Genomic DNA, 14,511 nt, shown 5'->3' on the forward strand with positions numbered 1-14,511 from the left:
AGTGAATATTCATTTTTAAATTATTTATTTATACATGAGTGTTTTCATACATAACTCGATACTTTAAAACGAATTTATTTTAAAAATGAAATTCGTATTTACATTGTTAAATTAATATAATAGAAAAAAAAAAAATTAAAAGTTGGAAAGTTTAAAAAAATGAATAAAATAAATTAATGAAAAATCGGTTATACGGAAAAAATAATAAATTTCTTAACAGTATCAGAATCAGAAGTATCTGTGATGGTAGAAGTGGCATAAGTAATAGTGACTTGATAAGAAAAGAGACTGAAGGATCGAGACATCTGGTAGTCACTGGACGATTACGAATTCAATATCAGGCTTGAAAGATATTAGCATAGATATCGACTCTGTGACCTGGACCTCTTCTACTCTGCTCAACTTTGCCAGTCTTCGATTTCCCTTATAATACTATACTAAACTGTACTATGCTACTACTATATACAATACCCAATAATCGTTCTTAACTCCGTCCACTTGGTTTCGTATCGTATTTTATCGTGAAAAATATGTTGCTGCCAAATCGAAATATCGTTTCAGCCATTTCTCTCGCATTTTTTCGCATACTATTTCCCAAATTCCAAGCACGTTGTATTCAAAATATTTATACTAGTGCTATCTAAAAGAATTAAATTTATATATATGCTTTTTTTAGAATTTTTTATTTGTCTAGAAATCAAACCTCCAGAACTTTATTTTTAAAGGGCTCTTACAGATATCTTATTTAATTTTTCGTAAATTTATGATTCATAAAAATTTAATAAATTTCATCTGTAAAAAAAATTTTCAATAGATCTGTGTAATATAAATAATATTTATTCATGAACATATTTGGTTTATTTTGTTGTAGATCCATGCCTTGATAAATACTGCGGCGCCGGAAGGAAATGCCGACTCTCACCTGATGGAGGTGTTGCTTTGTGTGTTTGTATTAAAAAATGTGGTATACGACACAGGCCTGTTTGCGGAAGTGATGGAAAAGTTTATGCAAATCACTGCGAACTCCATCGGGCTGCTTGTAATAAAGGAACTCCACTTACTGTCAGCAGATTGATGCGATGTTTACATCAAGGTACTTTTATAAACTTATTTTAAATTTATTTATTGTAGCAGTTTTACGGAAAAAAAAAAAAAAAAAAAAAAAAAAATCCTTCGAGCCGGATTTGAACCAGCGACCTATGGATTTCTCTTGTCATTCATTACTCTACAGTCCACCGCTCTACCAACTGAGCTATCGAAGGCCATGAGCACTCGATGTTTCTGTAATTATTTATATAACAAAAGTTCATTCTCTTCTTTTAACTAAATTAAAATAGATAAAATAAAGTATTGTATGATTAAAATTTAAATTAAAAGGGTCTAAAGTTTGAAAATATTCATAATTTAAAACAATGTGAAGGTATAGTCAATTTGCTCAGCATGCCGTTATAATCACAGAATAAAAAGTTAAGCAAACCCCTGAGTAGAAAAGTTAATTGTTAATATATTAATTAATGAATAAAAAATTTTTCAAATTATTATGCAACTGATTAATTAAATTTTATTTTGCCGATAACAAAATGTATTATTAAGCTTTATTGGGGCATATAACGTGATTTACAAGATATTACGTACGATATCTCATTTATAAATCAGCATTATTTCAAACGATATAACTTTGCTATGGTTTGTAATACTGTATAAGGCTTCTGGTGCCGCGAGGTTGGTAGGTTATTATTCCAAAAGTTTCTTGGCAACCACCAGCATAACTCGTGAGTTTCTGTATCGACTTGAACCGGTACCGTCGTCATCGCAGCAGCCTTTACTTCCTCATGCTTCATTCTGCTCTATATATATTCAAAATTATCTTGACCCATTTATCAAAAAAATTACCATCTTAATCAATAAAATTAAAACAATAACTCGTAACCCGTAACTTAAAATACTAAAAAAATTAACTTAATTTTAAAGGCTTGATTAATTAAACAGAAGAGTATTTTATGGGTGAAAATAAATATAAAAAAAGTTTTTTAAATGTTAAAAATGAGAAAATAAAGTCTGTTTCCTTGGCGTTTCAAAACATTCTCAGGGGTGATGGCCTCCATAAAAGTATTATGAAACTTTTTTCAGGAGAAGAGAACACGTGCATACTTTTTTATTCTTTTCATTTTTCTTTATTTTTTCACTTGCCCATTTTTATTCCCTCGCACTATTTCTTTAGCACACATATATAGACACAGTAAAACTTGCATGCTTTCTTTTCATAGTCTAGTCTGGTTTTTCTCTTGAGGATTTGGGTCGATGATTCTCTCTTTGCACTAGCGCGTAACTCGATTGGAATTACGAGCACCAATAGTTTTGAGAATTCAATAAAAAGTCTATGGTATCATTAACTTTTCTGTCACTTACAACTGATACAAACTCTCTCATACTTATTCTTTCTCTCTATAGATTTATAACAAGTAAATATATATGCTTGCATTAAACCAACGTCTATAGAAAAGTATACTCTTGTACTTTATTCTGTATCCTCAATTCGTTTAAGTTTATACCTATATGTATATGTATATTTACAAAGTACAGAGATAAACTATATAGATATATAGATAGAGGTTCACCGTCAAAATGGATAAAGTCTACTTGGCATAATTTTAAATAAACCGAAACTATTGGAGAAACGTGCTAGAGGTTGCACTTTAAGTGATCAGAGTCTGGCCTAGTGCACATAGCGCATGGCAAAAGAACTAAACTCAGACTACTCACGTAGTCCAGATTACGCTACACCAAGAGAATGAACAAGAGGCTGAAGGTAAAGAGGAAGGAAAACAGGAAAAGCAATTTCACAGGAGTTAGATAGTGTTCTCATGTGCTACTATACAACTTTTATTTCCAAGAATATGTGGTGAAAAATACTTGTTCTCATACTTTCTCTTAAGCTTTTTATTTTTTTTTATCCTTAATCCCTTTCATCCTCTATACACACTATTCTCATTTAACTGTATTCGCAAACTTTTTTTTTACATAAATTAAGTAAAAAAAAAATCATTAATTATAAATGCATTCATTAAAATTTTATTTTTTTTAATAACTTTATAAATGAAGTGATAAAAAATTTCCTTATGACTTTTTTTTAAATATTTTAGTGCATTTAAAAGACAAATTATAGAGTACTTTAAAGATAGTAAATAAAAAAAGTTTATAGAGGGTAATGAGATAGCGGATTTTTTCAGTAAAAGTATTTTATCATAGAGCGTATAGCAAAGGTCAATTAATACGATTAACTTTTAAAATTAAATCATCACTTATTAAACAAGTAATATACGGCACTCGCGCAAAGAGCTTTAAAGGATAGTATATATATATATATATATATATATATATATATATATATATATAGTACAGTAAATAGAGAGGATACAGTACTGATGATGCTACTACCAAAAAGGATAGCACCGCTTTGAACTGTGGCAAAGTTTAAATCTCATTTTCATAGCATTAATATTGCCACTCTTGGTGTATATTGCAATATGACCTTATATTGTATAGAAGAAGTAACCAACCGAAGAGAAATCTGTCACTTTGTACTCGGATTTGTTTAAAAGCAGTCAAAATATTGACTTTTTAGGTCCTCACTTTCCAACGGTAAATATTTTATTCAAATTAATATTTACCTGTTACATTCATTGTATTTATAGTTATATTAGATTTATTAAAATTTTATACATATTCAAAGTTTTAATTAATATTTTAAAGTAAAAAAATTTTTAATACAAGTTAAAATTATTTAACTTGATTTATAGTGTAGCTTCAATAATTCTCAAATTAATTGTCAATTTAATGGTTAGTCATATATGGAGTAAACTGCAGGTGTAATTACTCAATCATTATATCCTATTTGTGTAAATATATGTACATGTAGATAAATGCATAGTAGATATTGTCGAATAATGCGTGTTGCAGGATTAGAACAAAGAGAGCTCTACTAATAGAATAGGTAACCGCTTCTAATGGAGAAGTGAGCAGGTGGATGGTAAAGTAAGAGAGCGAGAGAGAGACAGAGGGAGATTAAACAAATATGGTTATGAAGCGTGTCCAGAATAATCCAAGCGAATTACGCTTAGACTTCGATAACCTCTCGAGAATATATACCCACACTAATCGAAAACCCACGTGCTCTTATCGCTCCTACATTCTACGGTTAACACGCGCAACCGACGTATCACGGCTTATCCGGAAGCCAAGGGCCATGTGTACACCCTATACTGGCACAAAAATTTTTTTATGTACTACATAATAACTAATAACGATTATTTATTTTTTAAACCTATAAATAACTTTTCATGTCCGGGCTCCCGCATTTAAATTATTAAAATTTTTTTTTTTACAAAATATTTACAAAAATTTTTTTTTCTGTGTGAATTTAGCCCGAATTTTAGTCGACATCAATTTATTTATGTTTATTTTCATATAGTATAAAAGCTGTATATTTGAAGCTTTGATCCAAGTATCATCGGTTTAATAAAATAAAAGTTAAATGTATATAGTATATCGTAAAAAAAAATCTAAAAGCATCGAACGAACTCACGATCACAGGTAATAGCTAGAAAGCTCAACTTGCCTGAAGCTTTCATGCCAGTTACAAGCAGAATATTGCAAGCGATTTCCATGGCAAATTACACAAACCGTACATCCCCGTTGGGCATACTGTAAACTGCAACATCCAACATCCAGGGTTAAATATTGTCCACGCTAAATTCGTGTATAGGTGCTATACTAATACACATAAATTACATACATTGACTATTATTTTAAATAATTACTTGACGTCATTCTGACAGAATGTCATGTCTCATGTTAAATTAAATTAAATTCAACAAAAAGTAAGATTTTTATTTTTTTAAATATTTTTACCGTGTCACTTTTAAAAAGTTTCAACATGTCGTTAAAAGGTGGCGTATGTTAATAGAGAAAAAAAAATGATATGAAAATATATTCTGTTCTTGACGTTTCGACGAACGAGAAAAATTTTTTAATAAATTTTATAAAACTTTTAATCTAATATATAATGAGACACAATATTTTTTTTCAAAAAGTATTGTAGTATTCAAATTAAAAACTGACAGTGATTCAAATTAATAAAAACATTGCAATTAAAACTTTTTCATTTGTATGCAAATATTTATTTATTTTTTTCATTTATTTGTTTATCAATAACGAGACTTTTAATTAACAACCAGAGATGTAATATTATGTACATTAATTCCAACATATTGAATACAAACATTATTTGTATAATTGGCAGATAGATTTCTCATGTGAAATTGTATCTTCAATCCATTGAAAAAAAAAAATAAAATAATAATAATAGCAATTAAATTTTAATAAAGGAAATTCGATAAATGAAAAATCTATTGACTTGCCAATAATCGTAATCACCATCATCATCATCGTTATTCTCCACTATCTTATGGACTATGAACGGGTAATTGGCTGGCATTCGTTTCATAAATATGTATAGCGCAATCTAACAACTAACAGGACGTTGACTTAATCATACTCCGAAATTGTAGCCCTTATCCCATTTCCAAATGTGTATAATTTCATCGATATACATAAATTCATTTTGTTTAGTTAAAATTTCATACAAAATATACTTTTACATCAGAGTGTCAATTATCCAATCATTCAGTTATTCAATAAACTGGCATTCATAAACAAATCAAAAAATTCATAAAAAAAATCAAATAAACAATTTTTTTCCCATCTCCGGTTGTAAAATTGGAAATTTTATTTTATTATCAATTATTTATAATTGATTTGCCAGTAGAAATTAATATTCCAGAAATTTCACTTTTTTAAAATTAATAAACAGACAAAAGTTTTGCGACTGATCTGCAGTCACTCACTAGTATATTTTTTTCTACTTTGATCCTTACAAAATATAAATTTATATTTTATATTCCAAGCGTAAAAACGTAACATGAATAAAAAAAATAATTTTCATCATACACATACAAAATGAAAATCCAAGTTACTTTAAAAGTTGATGTAAATTCAATCTTTACAATAGTACCAATCACTTGGATGTATTACATTCTATCTCCCTTTCTTCTAAAGTAAAAAAAACCCATCAACTTCAAGTAACATATTCCCTTTCTATACTCATAGATCTATATATAATAGTAAAAGAGAGCAATAGTTTAGTTGAATCTACCCTCCTTTCCTTTACAAGTACTTTCCATAGAAGAACGCGTGTGGAATTCAAGCGGAACGCAATATCCTTTCCGGTATGAGTTTGGGAATCGTTAAAGTTTAGCAGTGTGTGCTGTGACGTGTAAAAAAGCGACAAGAATTTGTCGCGTCAACAGGTGTACTATCTCCATGTATACATTTATATATATATATATATATATATATATATATATATATATATATAAACACAAACACATAAATGTACAACGTACATGTGGGATGTACATATATGTGAATATGTATTTCGCATCTCACGAAGCAATTCAATTTATCGGATCACTTAAAATCCCCTATACATATTTAACCTAATATATATATGTCTTCATTTACATCTGTGGGGTATTAATTAGAGTAATTGCTTGTTACAGAGGATCATCGAGAAACTCCGAAGGCTCTGCCAGTGGGCGAAGCTACTGCACCGACATTGGGACTAAAAAATGGAATAAATCATCAGGATGATGTTAGAGATAATCTTGTAGACATTGACGCCAATGATCTTAATGACTGTTCAGCTCAAGAATATGAAATAATGAAGGTACATATATATATATTATTAAAATCTCTTTGTAATAGTAAATAAATATTATCATAAATATATATTTGTTTAGGACAACCTTTTGCTGTATAATCATGCACGATTGATGACTCAAGACAATCACAGCAAAGAATATTTAGTCAGTATAATGTTCTCACATTATGATCAGAATAATAATGGTAATTTGGAGCGGGAGGAATTGGAGCAGGTGAGACAGACAATATAGATTATTCAACGCGCGCTATTGAAAATTGAGTAATGTAAATTTATTATAACATTCACGATGGTAATGGTAATGCACTTAACTTGCAGATTGCCGAACGTGAAGACTTGGAGCAGCTGAGCAAGGGATGCTCTTTGGGACATATGATCAGTTATGACGATGCCGATAAAGATGGACGACTTAACATCAATGAATTTTACATGGCTTTTAGCAAGCTCTATAGTAACTTAAATTATATTATATTATATTACTATTACTCTTACTCTTACTCCTACTCCTACAACTATATTATTAAATTATGCACTGATTTTACTTTACTGAAATTCATTTATCATAGAACGTGCTGACTTTGCATAATGTTAAATTATTTTATAACTTATATTAACTATCTTTTCATATTCAGCTCACTCTATTTTTATTATTTTATATAACACCCAATGTACGATATAATTTATCCTATTTAATCTTGAACAAATTAATGATAATTAATTACAAGATTTAATTGATTTGTTTGTTGTTTATTGCAGGTGTGTCAGTTGTTTCTCTCGACAAATCGCTCGAGATCAATCACATTTCAGCACGCGTTGGTGATAACGTCGAGATAAAATGCGATGTTACAGGCACGCCACCGCCACCCCTTGTTTGGAGGCGTAACGAAGCCGACCTGGAAGCGCTATCGGAGCCTGAGGTATAATGACAAAAAAAAAAAAAAAAAAAAAAACTATATTAAATATATACCTATGGCTGTAGTGTGTATTTAAGCCAAATGACGTTTACTCTAAACGTATAGTACTAAAATTAGAATATTATACGGGTTATAGGTAAATAAATTTATTTATTTATTTACAGATTCGTGTATTCAATGACGGCAGCTTGTATCTGACTCGTGTTCAATTACTCCATGCAGGAAATTATACTTGTCATGCTTTAAGGAATAAAGATGTTGTTCAAACTCATGTACTAACAGTACACAGTAAGTTATTGTCATTTAAATTATTTTCTCGTATGTCATATAAATGTATAAATCAAAACTTTTTATTTTGTAACAAAAAAGCAATACCTGAAGTAAGAGTGACACCGAGATTACAATCAAAACGTCCTGGAGAAGAAGCGACAATGTCTTGTCACGTTGTTGGAGAGCCTTTGCCACGAGTTGAGTGGCTAAAAAACGACGAATCGCTTCATGAAGAAGACAAGTACGAAGTTGTTGGCAATGGAACAAAACTTATTGTCAGAAATATTGGATACGCTGACACTGGAGCTTATATGTGTCAAGCTACAAGTATTGGTGGACTTACTCGCGATATCAGCAGCTTGGTTATTCAAGAACAACCGACACCAAGTAATATTTTAAACATTAATTTAATTTTTAATTTAGCAAAGGATTAGTCCCAATTAGCTGCACAACAATAGACTTTATAAAAGGATTTATTTAATCTGCTAATACGTACTTACTGATAGAGCAACAGCATAAGGGAGTAAAATGTTGCATCAGGAGCAATGAGACGCAACAAAACCACGTTCACCACAAAACCCGGTGATCGATCGATCGGCAGTTCCGTAGTTTTGACTCTTGATCCGATCCAAATTGCGGACTTTGTGGTTATCCGCTTGCCTGTAGCTTCAATTATCCCTCTTCACATCTCGCCATTCACTCACCCAGCCAATAGAACAACAACATTCAATAAATAGATTAACAATTTGTATTATTTAAACCCATATTTGATACGTTTCATTAATTAAATTTACCTTATTTTTTTAAATTCATTCTATTTAGGTCAAAATTAATAATTTAAATTTAAATTAACTACTTAGAATATGAATTTTTTTAATTAAAATATTGTGAAAAGAAATAATATTCTATTTACCTTTTCGTTAAAGCAAAACTATATCATTATAAATTTTTTTTTTTTTTTTAGTAAAGTAAATAATTAAAAAACTAATAAAAAAGGATTTTTTTTTTTTTTATTAAAATTGGAATTTTTATCTACAGCAGCGGCTAATGAAGAACGGAGGTTCTTTTCGTTCCACGAATGGGGTATATCCGTTTACGAGCCGTCTGCTTGTCGACTTTATCATCAAATTCATTCCACTGATATTATACCTGGAACACAGGTACACTTTTTTTTTTCCTCTATAAATATTATGAAAAAAAAATTTTTTTAATTACTAGTGAAATAACCAACTGAGTTAGTTATTTAATTTTTAATTACCCAAATTATTAATTAATATTTTGTTTTTATGGTGATAAAAAAATAATATGATATTTGGTTTATATTTTAGGAGTATGTTTGTGGAGAAAAGGATATACCATGTAGCTGGGGGCGTGCTATCAACGTTGCTAATCGTTATGTTTACGTAACACAGCCTGAGAAAGATAGAATTTTAGTTATCAGCAAAATTCAGATGGTCGTTGTTGATGTAAGAACTTTTTTTACACTTTATCTTGTCATCAAAATGTCACTAATGAATTTAAATTTTTGTTTCAACTTTAATAAAAATTTATAAAAAAGTAAACAGAATAATTTATGACCTTTTAAAGATATCAGATAAAAATTTTTGTTTTTATTTTTAAATAAAGAGCCTAGAAAAATCAGAATATTGAAAGCTTAATAAATTAAGACCATTTATAAAATTATCTTAAAAGCTCAATAACTCTGGACCAAATAATCGTATAAAACTTTCAAAGATAAATTAAAACTTTAAATTTATCAGCATTAAAAATAATGGGCCCATCGTTTCTCTTTAAAAATTTGTAGCTCGATAAATGGAGCTAACCATGATTTTATAAAATTACCATCCTAATAAATTGGATCTGGCTCATATATGAACACGCTTTTACTTTTTATTTAAATCCGTTGAATCTTGTGCAAGTTATTCTGGTTAAAATGCTCATTGAATCAGATATATATAAGTGGATTTTTGAAAAAATTAACTCAATGGACTAAAAAAGTAAATTAAAACTAAAAATGTTTAAAATTAAGAGGAGATATGTGATTAAATTTAAGAGTTTTATAACTCTATATTGATCCGTTTGACCCAGATCGTAAAAATAAAATAAAAAATCACCAAGATAACAAACTATTTTTTCACCGTACAGTCGAGAAATAATTGACAGAACGTATTGGCTAAAGTTATTTTACCAAAGCTCGTCGCACGGTCAGTTGAACTATCGGGTACCGAATCATAGAACCAGAATTCGATTTTCGCCAGCGTATACCATCAACTTCACCGGCATAGACTATTTTATATTTTTTGTTAATAAAAAATTCAGCGTGAAATTGATAAAAGAAAAATGCTTTCAATATAAATTTCACACATATGCACGCAATAAAAATAGCCGTACTATAAAAAAAAAAACATTTCTATTGAAAACTAAAATAGATTCATTTTTAACAAGACTAATTGATTGGCTCTCGAGGTATCCGGTTATCAATCAAGTTATAAATAATTAATATATTTGTTTCAGGTTGTAGCAACAGACAAATATCCAGTAGAGCTCCAATATGTACCGGCACTAGATCAAGTTTGGGTACTGAATTGGCGAAGCGAGCGTAACATCGGTATAAAAACAATTCAAGTAATCAGAGATGCAGCCCAAAAAAGAAAACATCACACAGTACATCCGGAACCTATTGATGGACAGTTTGATCTAGTTCGCGGTCTCTATATTCCCTTTCTCCAGGTTAAAATTTATATTAAAATTTTAATAAATAATAATCAATAATGATTATTATTATAAATTTAAAAAATTGTAGCGATGGATTTAATTACAATGTAAATTAATTAATGCCCTTTAAACCTTTTCCAGGATATCGGTCACATGTTTAAATACGGATATGTCACTCATACTAATCAACGGGGCATGTACAAGCTTGATCTAGCAAACATGCGGTACACCAGAAGCGCCGATCTCGCACCATACAATTGCGTCCCCGCCCACATTCAATTTCCAGCCTTGTGTAAGTTACATACTCCAATATTTCGTATTATCATATCTCCTCTGCAGTGTTTATCAACGTGATAATAATTTTCTTCTTGCTATATGTATAATAAATAAATATTTGTATATTTATTCATTTGGAAATTGAATATATGTTTATTCATTTAATTAAATAAATAAAATTGACTCGACACTGATTGTTTGCCAATTAATTGACATCACTCATTGGTATATTTATTCAGAATATATATACAAATATTTTTTTGTCATTGATTGTAAATAAATAAACTTTTTTTCCAGATGGATTTGTGATATTACAATGCGAGGAACCAATTACTGGTAAAGCAACGGGCCAACTTCTATTAGATTACTTGACGGATACGGTTTTGTCTCACAAGCCAGGACTTATCGGGAAACCCATGGTATCACCAGATTCACGTCACGTTGTCACGTTGGACAAACAAGCCAGTGGAGTTATACTTGTTGTCCAAGAAATACTACGTAAGTTACTTTTTTTTATTTCTACCTTTTATTTTAGTTACTTACTGGAGAAAAAAAATATTAATTTAATGCATTCACGTATATTTCAAACATAATGTTACGTATAAAATCATTTTATTTACTTTTTCGCTAGTTTATCTAATAATGTTAATTAACTTGTAATTATTTCAGCAAATGGTTTGAAATTTTCATTTGACGTTAAAACGACATTAAATATCAGTGATATTACATTTTATCCATCACAAACAACTCATGGATATGATTTATATGCTTCATCAACAGATAAAGAAGATATACTCTTCCTTAATTTAGCTACAGGTAATTTTATATAATTTAATTAGTATATTCATTAATTTACAAATACAAATAGATGTTTATAATAATTTATTTGCCCAAATAGGTAAAGTAGAAATGATAACAGGCGTTGGAAAAGCAATGCCGATGAATTTAACAAAATGGGGTAATCCAAACAGGGCAATTGTCCAAAGTGGTATATTTGGACGTTATATGGTGAGTCCATCGAATGAAGCTCTCTTTGTATTAAATGGAGAGACACGAACGGTCAACTGTGAAATCGGTGGTCTTGTACATCCGGGTCAAGTTGTGTGGTTCACAGTAGCACTTCATTAGAATTTAATTGCTCTATTATTTAAATAATATTTCCCGATAAAAAAAAATTTTATTTATTTTAAAAAACCAAACAAGTGGCCTCGAATTGTCTTTTGAAAATAAATAAAATAAAATAATAAATAATAATAATAATAATACTTAAAAGTAAATAAGAAATTAAAGACGATGAGGATTTTAAATTTATGGGAACCATTTTTTTCGTTCCTAATGTAAGAAAAAATTTTTCATAAAATAATAATAAATGTCATTTGCCATACAAGACCATTGCCACTGTGTAAAATCGTTCGTAAAAAAAAAAAAAAAGAAAAGAAAAACAAGAAAAGACAAAAAAAAATATCATTCTTATATTAAATGTATAATTGATATATAATTATTAAGACCCACCGTACACAATAACTAGAAATAAAAATTAATATTATTATGTAATGTTATTGATAACGTTGTTACGCAATTATTGTAAGATGTACTTGATATAGCATTTTTATGAAACAAACAAAAAAGGAAAAAAAAATCTACTTGCCCCAAATATAAATTTAAGTAATTTCTCGTCTTTTTATCCAATTAAAAATTAATAATTATTCGTATAAATAATTATAAGCGGTCATGAATTCCGTAAAATTATTTATGCACGAGTAATTAATTATTTAAACTGAATTACATTTATTTGTAATTTAATCTAGCTCCTGCAAACTAATGTTATTATTTATCAAAATCTCTTTTTGACATTATTTCGCTCGTTTGGTCGTCTATTGTATCTAGAAAAACCAAAAAAAAAAAAAAATAATAATAAAAAAAATGAAAAAAAAAAAATTGTCTAGATTTAGTAGAAATAATATGTAAAAAGCGAAGAATTATTTTGTTAACGTTGTCCATATCGGGATATGTATTTAAAATCTGTTGTATCGCGCGTAAATAATTAAAAAGATAAATGATAATAATATTAAATTATTTGTAATAGTTGTTGCAAGTTTACGTTATGGTAATTATGTAATGTATGATGAGAAAAGGTATGTTGACACCTGATGTTACGTCGCGAAGCAACAGAATTTATAATGAAAAAATAAATAATGATATTAGAGTGGCAAAGATATTTAAATATATAATATACATATATTTATATTTATAATGGAAAGATAAAACGTATATATTGAACAAAAATAATAATAATAATATAAATGCATAACACGATTACCCACCTGCTGTGAAAATGTGAAAAGAAAAATCCGATAATAGTATTATGATAAAAAACTAAACAAAAACATACAGAATTTGCGAATAGAACACATGACTGAACAGAAACTAAAATAATAATTATAAGAGTAATTTATTTATTTTTTTTTGTATCGATAAGCCCTTATGTCAATAACTAAAATATTCGCTCGCTGCATATTCAGTAACAATATTTAAAATTTTAATTATTATTTATTGTTTGAACATTGACATGAGTTATAAGCATTTAATTTTTATAATATTAAATCCTTTAATGTTAAATAAATATTTATTGATATTTTTGTTGTTATTGACATTAGAGGAAATGATAAGTTTAAATAAAAAACAGCTTTGCAATCGGCGCCTAGAAGAGAATAATGTCTAATCAAGACTAAATCTCTGTTTCGCATGTCAAAGCAAACTTAATCTAGTCATAAATAAATAAAAAATTTTACAAATGTCCCTATCATCATCATTACCGTCATTTAATCACCATCATTACCATTATTATCACGCTATCATTAAATCATAATCATCTTTAATAAATTTATAACACTTGGATAATGTCAAAATCAATTGATAAACGAATAAATAAATATATATGTAAATATTTTCGTGTAATTCGATAAAAAGGAAAACAATTTGTGACAAATAGCTATTTGTATCATACAAAACAAAACAACAAACACGAAAAAATTTTTTAAATAAACAAATTACCATAAATCTTCAATAAATATTAAGAATTCACTTCTTTTTGTTTGTTCAGTTTTTTTTTGTTTTTAATGAAAATTATTCAAATCAGAAACATACAATTCATAATAAATATAATTCGTAAGTAATGACACAACAATAATTACTGTATATTCGTGTGTGTGTTTGTTAAGATACATTCCTTGTAATAAAAATTCAATATAAATAATTTAATAAATAATAATGTAAGCCCAAAATTAATTTCCCTTTCATTTTTTTAAATTATTTTAGGAATTTTGATTGGAAAAAAATATATGTACTATTATCATTACTTACTATTATTATATAGTATATATATATATATATATATATATATATATATATATATATATTAAAAAAAAAAAAAAAAAAAAAAAAAAAGACGTAACAATTGTTTTCAACAGTCATTTTTGTTTGCTTTATTATTTATTAAAAATTACGCTTATGAGATTTATTTATTTTTATTAAAAATTCGACGCATTCTCAATG

General features: G+C 28.3%; 1 protein-coding gene and 1 non-coding gene across 2 annotated transcripts in view; one reads left to right on the forward strand and one right to left on the reverse strand.

The window, feature by feature from the left end:
- The window catches only part of LOC103576676 (follistatin-related protein 5), a 151,671-nt gene extending 138,850 nt beyond the window's left edge, over nucleotides 1–12,821 (forward strand). Inside the window, exons 6-19 of the mRNA XM_008556990.2 lie at nucleotides 872–1,093; nucleotides 6,621–6,787; nucleotides 6,861–6,995; nucleotides 7,100–7,232; nucleotides 7,538–7,698; nucleotides 7,860–7,983; nucleotides 8,065–8,352; nucleotides 9,004–9,125; nucleotides 9,294–9,431; nucleotides 10,480–10,695; nucleotides 10,822–10,972; nucleotides 11,254–11,454; nucleotides 11,626–11,772; nucleotides 11,855–12,821. Of these exons, the coding sequence (XP_008555212.1) occupies nucleotides 872–1,093; nucleotides 6,621–6,787; nucleotides 6,861–6,995; nucleotides 7,100–7,232; nucleotides 7,538–7,698; nucleotides 7,860–7,983; nucleotides 8,065–8,352; nucleotides 9,004–9,125; nucleotides 9,294–9,431; nucleotides 10,480–10,695; nucleotides 10,822–10,972; nucleotides 11,254–11,454; nucleotides 11,626–11,772; nucleotides 11,855–12,084 (2,435 nt within the window). The 3' untranslated portion in view covers nucleotides 12,085–12,821. The remainder of the gene's footprint in view (nucleotides 1–871; nucleotides 1,094–6,620; nucleotides 6,788–6,860; nucleotides 6,996–7,099; nucleotides 7,233–7,537; nucleotides 7,699–7,859; nucleotides 7,984–8,064; nucleotides 8,353–9,003; nucleotides 9,126–9,293; nucleotides 9,432–10,479; nucleotides 10,696–10,821; nucleotides 10,973–11,253; nucleotides 11,455–11,625; nucleotides 11,773–11,854) is intronic.
- On the reverse strand, nucleotides 1,170–1,262 carry Trnay-gua (transfer RNA tyrosine (anticodon GUA)). Its single transcript has 2 exons — nucleotides 1,226–1,262; nucleotides 1,170–1,205 (listed from the first exon to the last, which is right to left on the reverse strand). It is a non-coding gene; the product is annotated as a tRNA-Tyr (tRNA).
- Nucleotides 12,822–14,511: the final 1,690 nt, after the last annotated feature.

The sequence above is a fragment of the Microplitis demolitor genome, chromosome 8 (assembly GCF_026212275.2).
Source record: "Microplitis demolitor isolate Queensland-Clemson2020A chromosome 8, iyMicDemo2.1a, whole genome shotgun sequence".
In the NCBI taxonomy this organism is placed as follows: domain Eukaryota; kingdom Metazoa; phylum Arthropoda; class Insecta; order Hymenoptera; family Braconidae; genus Microplitis; species Microplitis demolitor.